Source organism: Camelus ferus, chromosome 19 (genome assembly GCF_009834535.1).
Source record: "Camelus ferus isolate YT-003-E chromosome 19, BCGSAC_Cfer_1.0, whole genome shotgun sequence".
NCBI lineage: Eukaryota > Metazoa > Chordata > Mammalia > Artiodactyla > Camelidae > Camelus > Camelus ferus.
The window spans coordinates 24,698,060-24,712,772 of record NC_045714.1 but is presented as its reverse complement, the minus strand read 5'-3'; the positions used below and the strand labels follow the sequence as shown (position 1 = coordinate 24,712,772).

The 14,713-nt window shown below is 48.2% G+C and overlaps 1 protein-coding gene across 3 annotated transcripts; it reads left to right on the top strand.

Moving 5' to 3' along the window:
• Positions 1-4,027: 4,027 nt before the first annotated feature.
• Positions 4,028-14,609, top strand: LOC116657929 (GDP-fucose protein O-fucosyltransferase 2-like). Of its 3 annotated transcripts, XM_032461819.1 has the most exons (4): positions 4,028-4,914; positions 6,252-6,417; positions 9,937-10,111; positions 14,463-14,609. In XM_032461819.1, exons 1-4 carry the CDS (start codon positions 4,772-4,774, stop codon positions 14,564-14,566), a joined length of 588 nt encoding a protein of 195 aa, XP_032317710.1. In that variant the 5' UTR covers positions 4,028-4,771; the 3' UTR covers positions 14,567-14,609. The 3 variants fall into 3 exon arrangements, 2 of the variants coding, with proteins under 2 accessions (XP_032317710.1, XP_032317711.1); XM_032461820.1 differs by lacking the exon at positions 14,463-14,609 and having other exon boundaries at positions 6,252-6,431; positions 9,937-10,100; XR_004313109.1 differs by lacking the exons at positions 9,937-10,111; positions 14,463-14,609 and having other exon boundaries at positions 4,787-4,920; positions 6,252-6,377.
• Positions 14,610-14,713: the final 104 nt, after the last annotated feature.

The window sequence follows — 14,713 nt, the reverse complement described above, 5'->3', positions numbered from 1 at the left end:
ACAAATGGGCATGCCCACACCCTCCCTTCCACTCAGGGCAGCTTCTCTGTGGTGGGTAGCTTTGCCACAATCACTTGTTTCTTTGTTTCCATTGGTTTCTTTGTTTCCACCTTACTTGTCAAGCTCAGAACTTCAAGTAAGCCTGGTCCTTCAGCATCCATGCAGAGAGAAGGCTGAGCAGGGGTGGGGACCCCGCCTGACAGAGAAGAGAGATTGCTTGTCACCATGACATGAGACAATCACACCTTCCGGGGTGAAAGGGAACAAAGACAAGGGAGGGGCACAGCAGTGGGACCCCTGGGTCACCTGCCAGGCTTGCTCTCCCTCCACAGCCACCCTGTGGGCCTGGGGGGTGTTGGGCCTCAGCTACAGTGATTTGGCTGAGGGGACTCAGGATAAAGGACCCTCCACCTCCTCACCGGCTTCCAAAAGCATCCTCTCTAAGTCCACCCTCTGAGTTTCTGGAACTCAGCTGGAAGAATACACGATCCATGATCCAGTCCGATCCAGGGTCCAAGTCAAACAAGGCAGGGGTCACGTGGGGTTGTAACCCTGTGCTCATTGGGCGGGGTCTCCTTGCAAATCGGCTGAAGTCCCAGTTCTGCCTCATTCCCAGGAGGAACACCAGACCTCCTCCTCCTCTGTCTGTTCTTCCCTTGAGGCTGTTGTCCTGGAGGGATGCGGAGTCCTTGAACCTGGGACTCCAAACATAAATATGCAGCCTGTTCAATAAAATAAATTATGCACTTTTTGATATTTGCCAGCGTTTTAACTCCAGAAAGCCTGTGGGACTCCTTCTCACTGTCTCCTGTGCCCCCACCACCTGGCGGCCCTCTGCTCTCGGAAACATGATTTCCCACAACTGCACCCTGTCTCCCAGCTGGTCAGAGGGGAGTCTCCCACAAAGACACAGGTGTTTGTGAGGATCCTGTCCCCAAGCAGAAAGCCCACTCCTGGAGCCACGGACAGGGAGCTGACCTCCTGAGCTGCTCAGCTCTAATTCAGAGCCTAAACTGGGGACCCCGAACATAGCTGAATGACTTTCTGAGTCACCTGGGCTGGAGGGGCCTGATTTTTCTTTCCAGGAATGGATGTAGCACAGTCTCCATTTTCAGGACTGACTTTCATGATGGATCTAGTTCTCCCCACTGCACCCCAGGAGGGAGAGGACCTTCCACCCCACAGGTTGGAAACCCAGCCCAGGGGAGTTCTGAAGCACTGCATAGCTGCCAGGTCCAGCATCCCTGCAGAGTGGCCACTGTCCCTGAATGAGCCCCCTCCCTGGGCCTTCCCTTTCCCGGCACGACCACACCCCAGGCTGTGCCAGAGCTCTGGGGCTCTGTGTGTCCAGGGCACACAGGCAGGATCAGAGCCAGGTGCCCACTGGGCCCCAAGGGGAAGAGATCTGCCTCTGCATCAGGAGGTGACCCCACATGGCTGGTAGGACAGTGCCTCACCACGCTCTCACTATGGACCTCCAGGAGCCCTGGGAGCAGTTTCCCTGCAGATGTAATGAGCCATCATCAGGAGGGCAGGCCCCTCTTTGGGCAGACCATCCTGCAGTGCTGGGCCCACGTGCTGACCACAGGAATCTGCACACCCCCAGAAAACCACCAGGCAGCCTCGACTTGGTCACTTGGTGGCCTGGGTCCCACAGGCTCCTTGGCCATCCCATTAGTGTGGTCCTGGCAGGCATGGTCTTCAGGTCCTCCTGTTAAGAAATCCTGGGTTTCTGTTGTCACAGAGCCCACACCAGAAGGTTCCATCTTGCAGTGACCCCCACAGTGATCAGCTCCCCTGTGCATGTCCAGGGACAAATGACAGGACTTTATTGCTGGGTATCATGATGAACAAGGGGGTAGGATTCCATACTAAGTCCAGCATCCTGGTAACTCACTCTGCACCCCAAAAAGCATCCATGAGAAATGTGTGTATTGGGGTGTCTGCACCCCCAGGAGAGCTGCTCCTCAGGGCTCCTGGGACCCTCTAACCCCTCTCAGGGTTCTCAAAGCCTAGGTCTAAATTTCCACCTCCCTCCTTGGGTGGATGGCTGCCCGTGTCTCGTGGTCAGAGGTCACTTAACTGCACAACTTGGCATGTTCTCAGGGCTCATCCTCCTCCCCTGCACCTGACCCCTGAGATGTTCCTACTGACCCTTGGCAGCCTGTGTGGGGCTAGGTGGCCATAATTCTGCCCCTTCCCTCTCCTCCTCTGCCCCCACCCCTGGGGCCATCCACAGATGGGCTGGGAGGTGCTTATAAATGGACACAACTAGACAAAGCAGAGTCCCCCCCAGGAAGCACATCTGCTCTCTTCCCTGAAGAGGACCCCACAGCCCCACACCACCTCCTGGTGGTCTGCTCAGGATATAGTCTCCCAGTTCTGAGCAAGGCCTCTCCCTGGAATCCTTGCTTCCAGAAGAGTCTCTCTGTCTCTCTTTGGAGTTTAGAGTTGTTCCCGTACCCCTGCCCACCAGGGTGCTCAGCACTGAAACTTCAGAGACCTGGTGATACAAGGAAGAGATGTGGCCCCAAGTCTTACAGGACACACCTGCTGGGACCCCAGGACAAAGGGCCATCCTCTTGCCTTCTCAGGTGTGGATACTTTGGTTATTTTTGCAGGAAGCCCGACTGGGCAGTGGGGCTCAGAGCAGTTCTTGGGGCTCCCTGGGCAGGGAAGACTTGGGCCACGTGGCCTTGCCTGGTTGCCCTGCTGGGCCAGCTCTAAAAATCCCCAGCTCCTCTGGCTGTGGCTGGAGGGTCCCCAAGCCTCAAGGTGGGCCTGATTCTCTCTGCCTCCACTGCCTCTGAAGCCGAGCTGGCGTGAGCAAAGAGCGCTCTTGCCCTCTTGTGGCCAATATGCCACAGGTGGACGCTGCATGGAGCTGGAGGGAGAGGTAGCATTTGCTCAGATGTGAGTGGTTAGGCAACTTGACACCCTGTCAACTAGCCTTAAACATTGGAAAGAGGAATTTCCTGGGAAAGATGGAAGTTACTTTCAGTTATTTGTCTAAAGATTTCTTTTTTTTTTTTTCTTTAAGACTCATAAAACCTCTCCCAGGTCATTCCTGGTAAGGACCATAATCCAGGGATCAATCAGGAAATGAAGGAGGAGAGGGGTGGGGGTAGGGGAGAGAGGAGGGGAGATCAGAGCCCACAGAGAGGAGATGCCCCTCCCTGGGGTCACACACTGGGCAGTGGCTGCTGACACCCAGCGGGGCTCTCCTGTTCTCAGACCCCTTTCATCTGGGGGGTGTTTCCAAAAGAAACAATGGTTGAAGGGCCATGGAGGACACCTAGGCCTCCCAGAATGGACAGTGGGAGCAAAGTCACCATGCTGGCCCTGGGCTCTGGACCCGGACCTGAAGTGGAGACCACAGGTCTTCTGAGAAGCAACTCCCAGTGTGTTTGGAGCTGTTTCAGGCTCTGTCCCAGCTGGAGGGTGCAACTCCCAACCTCCAGCAGAAGGAGCGAGCCCCCCTCCAGGTAGTGTTGCCTTTGTTGGGGAACAGTGATCTTTGGTTGTGGGATGTTTTGTGGCTCTCTCTAAAAACTGCTTTGGCTTCAGTTTGCATCCCAGTCACCAGTTACTGGGCAACAGAAAAAGCATACCCTACATCCCTTTGCGCTCATATCTTCCCAAAAGAGCAAGTATTTGCCCATGAAAATGCCAGCTGCTCTTCTAAGGCCCCCCAAATGCCCAGCAGTGTAGGAGGTGCACTCTTGAGCACGGACAGGAGGATATGGGCCAGTGGTCCTTGGCATGGCTTGGCATGGCCTGGCATGTCAGCAGTGCTGTGGCTGTGTGGCAGGGAGGGCCGTGAAGGGAATCCTGTTTGAAGGGCCTCTGTGCACCCCTGCATTATGGACTGAGGAACTACAAAGGCTCCAGGCATCCTAATGGGTTAAATACAGCCCCCACCCTCGGGATGGAGCCACCTAGAGCTCAGTACCTCTAACAGAGACAGTGCCAGGCGTGGGCGGAGGTCACGGGACACTCCGGGAGCAGGGGCGGTGGTGCTGGGGAAGGAAGGGGGTGAAGTGAAGGATGGGGAGAGCAGGGCCCCTTGCTCTGGGGTGAGGGTTCTTGAAGAGACCACAGAGCATGGCTCACACCATCCCCACCCCATACCCCAAATTCCTAGCCCGGCCAACACAGAGACCGCTCTGCGCCCTCTCATCGTGGTTCTCCCGTGAGACCGCACCCAGCCCGGCATCTGGTACCCCCCGCCCAGATGGCCTCCTGTCCTACCTTCTCTCTTGGGACAGACTTTGTCTTCTTGGAATCTGTCCAGCAGCACGAATTCAAGGCCCACAGAGGGCCTGGCGGATCTGCACTTCAGGTGCCCTACCAAGCCAGCCTTGCGGGCCTGGGCTCAGTCCTCTAGCTTGCCCACCCGCAGTCCGGGTCAACGACCGGTGCAAGCGGAGGCAGAGGAGCCCAGGCTGAGACCCTCGTTGCCGACCTGTGAGGGTGCCCTCGCCCCACTGCCCCGCCCACCGGTGGCAGCCCCGCCCAAGCCTCCAGCCGGCACAACCTGCGGGTGAGGACGTCCGCGCGACCCCGTCCGCCCAGGCCCCGCGCAGCTCCCCCATAAGCCTCGCCCCCGTCACGGCCCCTCCTCCGCCCCCGTTGGCTCCGCACGTTCTGCCCCTGGGACATCCAGCCTCGGGAGGACGCTCGACGCAAGCGCTTGGGGAGGGCCCCGTGGCGTTGCCATGGCTACGGGCGCCGTGATCCGCAATGCCGGCGTGAGCTTCCAGGGCGGGGCATGGTGTCCTGTAGCTGTCCGCGGTCTTGGCGGTGTTTGCTGCTGGGGGCAGCGGCTTGGCCACAGGCCTCGGCCTCGGGCGACGAGTTCTGGCCTGGTCAGTCGGTGGCCGACATCCTGTCGGGGGCGGCGTCCCACAGACGGTAAACGTGAGTCCTAGCAGTCCGCGGGGCCGGTGGGCAGGGACCGGGGTGGGGGTGGCGGCTGTGGAGGGGCTGTGGTGCGGGGGAGCGGGTTAGGGCTGGTGGGACAGGGCTGGGGCAGAGCCTCGGGCTGTCCTCCCCCTCCCGCGCTGGGGCCGGGAGCGCGAGTCCTGGTCGCCCTGGGCAGCCCTGGCCTCCCAGAGTCCCCGGAAAGGCCCCGGGCCTTGCTCGTGTTTAGAAAAGCCGGAGATTCAAATTTTGGAGTGGGGTGGTTTATCAGCCTTGCTTATCAGCAGGGAAATTTTAGTTCCAACCAGATATTGGTTCTTTCAGTAAACCTTAGGAATAAGACACCAGGGTCAGTGCTGATTAGCAGTTATCGAGGGCTTGACTCAAAATAGACTGCGGGGTGTAGGGATGGTAGATGGGACCCTCCCTCTCGAGGTTGGCAGTCTTCTGGGATTAGAGGCCCCAGATGAGGATTGCATCCTCATCTGCAGTAACAGAGGTTGTGGGGAACACTAAAACAGAGAAGGGAGGGGGTGTGGTGGCAGTAACTCATTACAGAAGCCAGGACCGTTGTCTGGCTATTGTGTAAGGGAGTCTTGACTAGGATAGGGTGGCAGTTATCAAAGTGTGTCCAAGGGCCCCTGAGGTACAAGACCATTTTCGTAGAAATGCCAGGATGTCACCTGCTTTTTGCACTCTTGCTCTCCCTAGTTTCCTGTGGGGTTTTCCAGGGAAAACCTGGCCTGTGATATCACAAAACAGGGAATGCAGAGGCAGATAGGAGAATTCAGCTCTCACCAGTCCAAAAAGAGATTTGCAGAAATAATAATCACTGTTATTCTTCTCACTAATGATTTTTGTTTTGAAAAATATACTTATTTTTTGTTTCAGAGTATTAATGGTAACATGTAGTAGGTTGTTATTATTTTTAAGTGAATTAATACATTTTTTAAAGTTCTTATTTAACTTCCAACACAGGAACTATTGACAGATTTAACCCACATAAACAGCAGCCTTTTGGAGTCCTCAGTAATTGTTAAGAGTGTACAGGGGTCTGTAGACCAAGAAGTTTGAGAGCCCCTGGAGAACGGGTGCTCAGGTGCTAGTCAGGTGTTTAGCTGGTGTTAAACAGATGCCAAGATGTCTTCTGCATCTACTCCCGGACTCCAAGTAATTGGTCACATGGAGATGGGTGGGCAGTGCCTCCACTTACAAACCAGAAGCTGCTGAATGTGCCTGGAGTCCAGGCCATAGGCTGTGGGTGTGGATCAGGGTTTCCTGTGCAGAGGCCTGGCCCTGAAGGACCACTCTCCTTTGCTCACTGCCAGGTACCTTCTGTGCGACGTCAACTCCCCAAAGGGCCTCAGCCTCCACAGGGACGTCGGCATCCACATCGCCTTCCTCCTGAAGACCCTGCTGAAGATGGAGGAGTCACTGCTGGTGCTGCCCCCCTGGGGCCGCCTCTACCACTGGCAGGGCCCTGACATCCACCAGGTCTGGATTCCCTGGTATGACGTTTTTGATCTCCCAAGTCTCAACAGAAACATCCCTGACATTGAGTACAAGCATTTCATTGCAGGTGAAGTGATGGTCATTTAACTGGGGTCAGGCAGTTGTTGTTCTGGTTCCAGTGTGACCATCGGTCCATCTTGCTTCGGACCTGAAAGTCTGCCTAGGGACCTGCTCATGTTTCCCACACTGCAGTTGAATTTGGTCTCTCCATAGTTTTTCTCAGGAAATAGATCTGAAGTGTATGACTCTGTGTCCCCTCCCCTCTGAAAACCCTGTCCTCCTGGTGAGATGGAGCTGTTGCCACAAAGGACTTGTCCCAGCAGGACTCTCTCCCTGTGCAGCCAGGGCCGTTCGTATCTGAAGGGAAACACGATGTGTGTGTAGCATGGGCCACGTGCTGGAAGAGATATGTAACCGCCCATCCAATATAATTTGGTCCTGCTCAAGCTTCCCATTTTAATTTTCATAAGAGGGGTGAGTTGAAGATTTTCTTTGAATAAAGATATTTAGAGCTTATCATTGAGGTTTTTTTTATTGAAATGTTGATTTACAGTGTTGTGTTAGCTTCAGGTATACAGCTGTTTTGTTACTTTCAGGTATACAGCATAGTGATTCAGTTGTACAGGTATATAGTCTATTCTTTTTCAGGTTCTTTTCCATTATGGGAAGCAAGAAACTGAGTATTGTTCCCTGTGTTCTACAGTGAATCCTTGTTGTTTGTCTGTTTTACATACAGTAGTTTGTATCCTTTAATCCCCAACTCCTAAGTTTGTTTTCTAAGTCTTGAGTCTGTTTTTGTTTTGTAAATAAATTCATTTGTATCTTTTTAAAAAAATTCCACATATAAGTGATATCATATGATATTTGTCTTTCTCTGTCTGACGTATTTCACTTAGTGTGATAATCTCCAGGTCCATCCATGTTGCTGTAAATGGCATTATTTCCTTCTTTGTTACGACTGAGTAATATTCTGTTATATCTAAATACCACATCTTCTTTATGCAGTCATCTGTTAGTGGACATTTAGGTTGCTTCTATGTCTTGGCTATTGTAAACAGTGCTGCTGTGAACATTCCAGTACAGGTATATTTTTGAATTAAGGTTCCCTCTGGATATATGCCCAAGAGTGGGATTGCTGGATCAAATGATAAGTCTTATTTTAGTCTTTTGTGGAATCTCCATATTGTTTTCCACAATGGCTGCACCAAACAACATTCCCACCAGTGATGTAGGAGGGTTCCCTTTTCTCCACAGCCTCTCCAGCATTTATTGTTTGTGGACTTTTGAATGATGGCTATTCTGACTGGTGTGAGATGATAACTCATTGTAGTTTTGATTTACATTTCTCTGATAATTAGCGATACTGAGCAATTTTTTTCATGTGCCTATTGGCCATTTGTATGTCTTCGTTGGAGAATTGCTTGTTTAGTTGTTCTGACCATTTTTGGATTGGGTTGTTTATTTTTTTCTTATTAAGTTGTATGAATTGCTTACATAGTCTAGAAATTAAGCCATTGTCAGTCTCATCTTTTGCAAATATGTTCTCCCATTCCATGGGCTGTTTTTTGTTTTGCTTATGGTCTATTGTTGTGCAAAAGTGTATAAGTTTAACTAGGTTCCATTTGTTTACTTTGGCTTTTATTTCTGTTGCTTGGGTAGAATGCCCTGGGAGAACATTGCTGAGATGTATGTCAAATAATGTTTTGCCTATGTTTTCTTCTAGGAGGTTTATTGTATCTTGTCTTATGTTTAAGTCTTTGAGCCATTTTGAGTTTGTTTCTTTTTGTTTTGTTTTGTTTTGTTTTGTGACTGTTTTGTATGCTTTTGATTTGCGGTTATCTTATTTTTCAAGTATGTCAACCCATTACTATATCTATTTCCTTTAGACTGGTAGTCACGTAGGCTCCAACACATCCTAAGAATAATGAAGAAAAAAAAAAAGAAAGAGAAAAAAATCTATATTTTCTTGCTCCTCTCTCCCATTCTCACCTTTTTTTACTTTGGTGTTCTTTTTCTTTTTTACATCTTCATGTTTATTCTCTTGTAACTTGTTACTGAATTTCCAACTATGGTTTTCCCATTTCTATAGCATCCAGCTTCCTTTCTATTTAGAGTAGAACCATTTAATGTTTCTGTTAGGTTCAATATTGCTGAGTTCTTTTAGTTTTTGCTTTTCTGTGAAATCCTTTATCTCTCCTTCTACTCTAAATGATAGTCTTGCCAGATAATATCCTAGGTTGCATCATTTTCTCATTCAGGACTTTGGATAGATCTCACCGCTCCCTTCTGGCAAGAAATCAGCTGAAAGCCTTATGGGGATTTCTTGTAACTAACTCTTTGTTTTTCTCTTGCTGCCTTTAGAATCATTTCTTTATCTTTAACTTTGGCCATATTAATTATAATATGTCTTGGTGTAGGTCAGGTTGGGTTCTTGTTTGGGACCCTTGTGGTTCCTGTACATGGATATCTGTTTCTTTCTTTAGATTTGGATGGTTTTCAGTCATGCTTTCTTCCAGTACCTTTGAAATCCAGTTTTCTCTTTCTTCTCTTTCTGGGGCCCCTATCATGCGTAGGTTTGTACACTTTATATTATCCCATAGGTCCCATATATTGCTTTCATTGATTTTTGCTTTTCTGTCTGTTGTTCTGATTGGTGAGTTCTGTTATCCTGTGTTCTGAATCACTTATTTGTTCCTCTGCTTTATCTAGTCTGCTTTTGATGACATTTAGCCCAGCTCTTCTATCAGCCATTGAGTTTCCTGTTTTTAATTGGCTCTTATTTATAGTTTGTATTTCCTTTTCATAGTATTCTCTGTCTCTTATTCATAGTCTCTCTTATTTTCCACAGTGTTTTTATCACTCCCTTTTTGAAGTCAAGATCTAGTAGATTGTTGAGGTCTATCTCATCGTTCTTCCCTTCAGGGGACTTCTCTTGTTCTTTAGTTGGGAGTGGTTCCTCTTCTTCATTTTACTTATATTTCTCTGGCTCTGTGAATTTAGGAGTATCAGTTATCTACTGTGGTCTTGAAGGGCTGTTTTAGTTTTTGTTGGTTTTCATTTAAAGTGCGAGTGTTCCTGTGTAGACTGTGCACCTGATAATTTTGTTGTGAGGGCTGTTCCTAGTATTTATGTTTGCTGTGTCTGTCTCCTGTGTCTGTTGGCTGCTGTCCCTTTGATTGGGGGTGTGTTTGATGTTTTGGTGATCAGAGTTTACCCTTATGGTCATTGCTGAGCATGGCCTCCTTTTTTGTTCTGTGGTTGTCACAGCCTTGCCAGGAGCTGAGTCTGCTCCCCTGTGGCTGGAATAGAGGCTGCTAGACCCGTTTCTGAGCTGTGGTGTGTGGCAGGTGTGGTTGGGGTGCTTCAGCTGGGGAGAAGAGTTGCTGAGTGCACCTCCACAGGAGACAGCCCCTGGGACATGCCCTCTGTGGTGGTGTCTGTCACTTTTCATATGGGCTTACAAAGTACCCTTTGTTGACGCTGCCTTTGTTCCCACCTTAGCTGTGTAAATGCTGGCCACCTGCTCTGATGTCTCCCATGTTCTGGGCCCCAGGAACCACCAGTGCAAATCTGTCAGGTGCTAGGACCTACCGTATCAAGCATGCAGGCACACACCTGAATCTGTGGTGTGCTACGGAGTCAGCACAGACACCAGCCTCACCTCCACACACATACGGTAAGCTGGCCTCTTGTAAATCCCCGCACTCACCCCTGCCATGTGCCAGAGCTCCACTCAGTGCCTGTTAGTCCCAGAGGCCTGGATCCACAAAGGGTCCAGAGAGAGCACATCTGCCCTCTCTGCCAGGAGCTATAAACAAATCCCAGTCCCACCTGTGAAACTGCCAGGCCCCCGCCTCTGTGCAGTGGGCCTCAGCCCTCTGCTTGGGGGCCCCACCAGTCTCCAGCAGCCAGTTCCAGCTTGTCCCTGCCAGCTTATATCTAGGGCTGGGGATCATGCCAGTGTCCCTTAGTTCTGTCCACCAAGCAGCTGTCACTTTGTCCTCTGAGCCTCAGAATCTCCACTTCTGTCCCTGCTGACCTCCTGGCTGTAGAGGGGGTGTCCCTGCATCAGTGTGCCTGTCATCCTGCGCCGCTTTCTCCTTGCAGTGCTGGTCCTGCACCAAGTTATTTTTTCTCCCCTGCCTCCGGTTTTGTGAGGATTCTCCTATATTTTGAAATGAGAGACGCTCTGCCCATGTTCAGTAGGTGTTCTTTGCACTTCATTGGTTTTGTAGATGTAATTCTGGGTGTATCTGGGGGAAAGGGCAAGCTTTGAGTCTCTCTACTTCACCATCTTGGCACCTCTCCTAATTTTTCCTTTCTGATATTTTGTCATTAGTATATAGAAGTGCAACAGATTTCTTTGTATTAATTTTGTATCCTGCAACTTTACTGAATTCCTTGATGAGCTCTTGTAATTTTCTGTTTGTGTCTTTCATATTTTCTATATGAGTATTGTGTCATCTGCAAACAGTGACAGTTTTATTACTTCATTTCCAATTTGGATTCCTTTCATTTCTTTTTGTTCTCCAACTGCTGTGGCTAGGAACTCCAAAACTGTGTTGAATAAAAGTGATGATAGAGGGAATCCTTGTCTTGTTCCTGATCTTAGAGAAAATGCTTTCGATTTTTCACCGTTGAGTATGAAGTTAGCTTTGGTTTGTCGTGTATGACTTTTATTATGTTGAGGTATGTCCTATCTGCCCACTTTCTGAAAAGTTTTTATCACAAATAAATGTTGAATTTTGTCTTATGCTTTTCTGCGTCTATTGAGATGATCATATGTTTTTGTACTTCAATTTGTTAATGTGGTGTATCATATTTATTGGTTTGTGGATATTGAAAAATCCTTACATCCCTGGGATAAATCCCACTTGATCATGGTGTCTTATCTTTTAATGTATTGTTGGAGTTGGTTTGCTAGTATTTTGTTGAGGATTTTTGTACTATGTTCATTGGTGATACTGGCCTATAATTTTCTTTTCTGTGATCACTGTCTGGTTTTAGTATGAGAGTGATGGGAAACCACTGTCATTTGACTTGTCTTACCTCGGTAGGTTAGGTGTTACCCTCACTGCTTCACTTTCATTTCTTTAGTTTTTTGAAGTTTGACTATATTGTGTCTTGGAGTAGATTTGTTTGTTCTCTTTAGAATTTTCTGTTTCCTGAATGTGCTGGTTTATGTATTTTGTCAGATTTGGTAACTTTCATCCATTATTTCTTTGAATATTTTTTCAGCCACCTCCTTTGTCCCCTTTTTCTGTGACTCCTTTGAGATGAATATTAGGTCTTTTGTTACTGTCCCAGAGGTCCCCGAGGTTAGTATTTTTCCAGTTTCATTTTGGGAAGTTTTCACTGTTCTTTCTTCATGTTCACTAAGCTTTTCTCTGTCCTCTCCATTTTGATGTTCTTCCCATCTGGTGAGCTTTTTATTTCAGGATGTTTTTGTTTTTGGTTTTTTTTTTTTCAGTTCTAAAATTTCTATTTGAATCTTTTTTTATATCTTCTTTTTTCTTTGCTGAGAGTTTCTGTTTTTCATTTCCTCAAGCATGTTTGTAGTTGTTTATTGAATCATTTTTATGATGACTTCTCTAAAATCTTGTTGTCATTTGGTATTGGTGTCTGTTGATTTTGTGTGTTCATTCATTGAGACCATTCTGGTTCTTGGTATGATGAGTGATTTCTGATTGGAACCTGGATATTAAGTATGAGACTCTTTTATGTGGAAATTTTTCTTTTGGCTGGTTTCCCAGGCTATACTTGGCAGAGGAAGGTGAGTACCACCACCTTGATGCTGCCAGGTGGGGTACAACTTCAAGCTCCACACTGTTGGGAGCTTGTTGGGACTCATGGGGGTGGGAGTACCACCTTCCTGCTGTGCAGGAGTTCTGGCTTCTTACTGGGAGAGAGGAATAAAAAAGCTGTTAGTTTTTACTGACTATGTGGATCAAGGTGTGGTGGCATCATGAATTAACAGCTGGCTGAAATCAGAGGTAGAGCTTTCTGCATGGCCTCTCTGACAGCCCAGCCTGGGGTTGGTCCTTCATCACAGCCTGAGAAGGGTGGAAATTTTCAGATTTTTTTTTTTTTGATGGTTTGCCTGGAGTAGGAGAGTTATTGTATAGTCGTTTTCTTCTCAAGGCTGCCCTCTTCTAATTCTTTGGCCAGAGAGAGCTGACTGTTGCTGGAGTTCACAGTTGTGCCTGTTGGTGTTTCTGGGCCACCTGCATCTCCAGCTCTCAGTGTGGGACACGTGAGGCAAAAAGACAGCCCCAGGTGTTACCTCCATGCCATTCCTGGTCCTGAGTTTCTGCCTCCTTCCTTCTGCCTTCCAGAACCTTCAGATGACTGTTTCACGTGTAACATCCAGGACTTTCAGGGTACTTAGAGGTGGAATAGGGGAAAGTACTTGTCCATCTTCCAAAAAGCAGAGTCCTCACAATTGTTGTTTTAATATCTAGTGTTTATTACAGATAATATATCTAAGTCACATTTTGATAATCAAGATAAACATACTAAGGTTTATAGACAGCTTTCATAGGACACTGGGGTATTTTGTATGATCTGTATTCATAAATTTGTCCCTTTGATTTCTGGCTTTGTATCTTATTTCACTGGCTAAAACTGATCAATGTAGCTGTCTGCTCCTAAGGTAATGTTTATCATGGCCTGAGGCTTGAGGGCTGGGTTTGAAGTTGGATGTGGATTTCAGGCAGTATCTTTATGATGTCTGTGATCCTTTGTCCCAGGTTGTTTGCTGTTTTTATTTTTAATCAAGTTTGGGTGTTTGATCTTCCCAGATGGCTGTTATGTTTCCTGTGGGAAAGGATGTGTGCTTTGGTCTTGGTTATTAATGTGGGTTAGCTTTGACACTATTACTAATCTTGTGGATGGAGTTAATGCTGAGCTCTTGGTCAGAAATACAGCCTGCTGTTAGGAACTTCATATGACAATGGTTTATCCAAGTGAAATTACTCTCTCTGTTACATATATATTCCAAGGAAGGCACTTTATGGTTGATGTGGCAGATCTGATTTCTGCAGCCCTCACAACCCGTTAAATGGTCTGCTGTCACTGGTTTGGCCTTCATCCTCCTGAAATAAGATGGTGGGTACAAATCCAGCTGCCACGACTGTATTCCAGCAACATCAGGAAGGAGGGAAGAAGAATAAACTGTCTGTAAGGAATATCTTAGAGGCTTTCATGACTCTAACCCCTGTCTCCTTGGCCACATCTAACTATAGAGCAGGCTCCACAGTGAAGTTGTCATTTTGTGTTGCCGAGTCCCCCAGTGTGAGTAAGGGGCTAGATTGTGGTGCTAGAGGTGGGGAAGGGATCCGGGAACAGTGGCTGACTCTGATCCCCTGCTGTGGGGCTGGAACCAGAAGGAGAGGAGCCAGGCCAGCCCATGCAGGTGCAGGAGGTGCTGAGTGTGGGTGCACAGACATGCTGGCTCACAGAGGGGCCTGAAGGTGGATCCTGGCATTAGAGTAGAGTGCACGGTGTGGGTAAGGGGTCCAGGGCAAGAGGATTGGGTATGGAGTGAGTCAAAGATGGGCATGGAAAAGGCAGTAGAGGACATGGCCACAACCAGCAAGAGAACCAGAAAGGGCATCTCTGCTATGGCTGACCTCGGCAGCAGCGCTGGCTTTTGTAACCATCTGTGGTGCATCACAATGCCTCCCTGTGACCCCCACAGCCCTTCCAGCCAATCACCAGGCTGCTCTCAGCAGGCTACACCTCCAGCCAATCACCAGGAGGCTCTCACTGTGTCCCTCTGTAATGGAAAAGAACAAATATGACTCCATATTATATCCATTCCTTTGGCTTTAACTATTGTGCACATTTTCCAGGCTTATTCTTGCTAGCTCTGCACCTTTTGTAAAACAGTGTTGCCTTTAGCCTGAAATACACAGGAGAGCCTATTATCAGGGCTCTGACCTTTAAGGATGTTAGCACTTCTGCACTTACGTAGAGATGGCAAGTTGCAAATAGAGAATTACCTTTGTTTTGTTGGAGATTTACAGGAACACCATGGCCTGTCCCACATGGATGGCTGCAAGAACAAAGATTCCTGCAGAAAGAAGTTTGCAGCAACCAACCATACCATCTCCCCTGTTTTTTCATATAAAAGGAAACCATATTCTGACTGGAGTAGGATGGTTCTCCCAGATAGCCTGCCATCCTCTTGATCTGTCAGCTTTCCAAATAAAGTCGGTATTCCTTGCCCCAACACCTTGTCTCCTGATTTATTGGCCTGTCGTGTGGTGAGCAGAAT

What these genes read in the sequence shown, in the direction of transcription:
- LOC116657929 (XM_032461819.1), top strand. Translation starts at nt 4,772, where the DNA reads ATGGTGTCCTGTAGCTGTCCGCGGTCTTGGCGGTGTTTGCTGCTGGGG. An exon ending in AGGGCCCTGACATCCACCAG is followed by an intron (nt 6,418 to 9,936) that starts GTCTGGATTCCC and finishes TTCCCACCTTAG; the next exon opens with CTGTGTAAATGCTGGCCACC. An exon ending in CTCACCTCCACACACATACG is followed by an intron (nt 10,112 to 14,462) that starts GTAAGCTGGCCT and finishes GGAGATTTACAG; the next exon opens with GAACACCATGGCCTGTCCCA.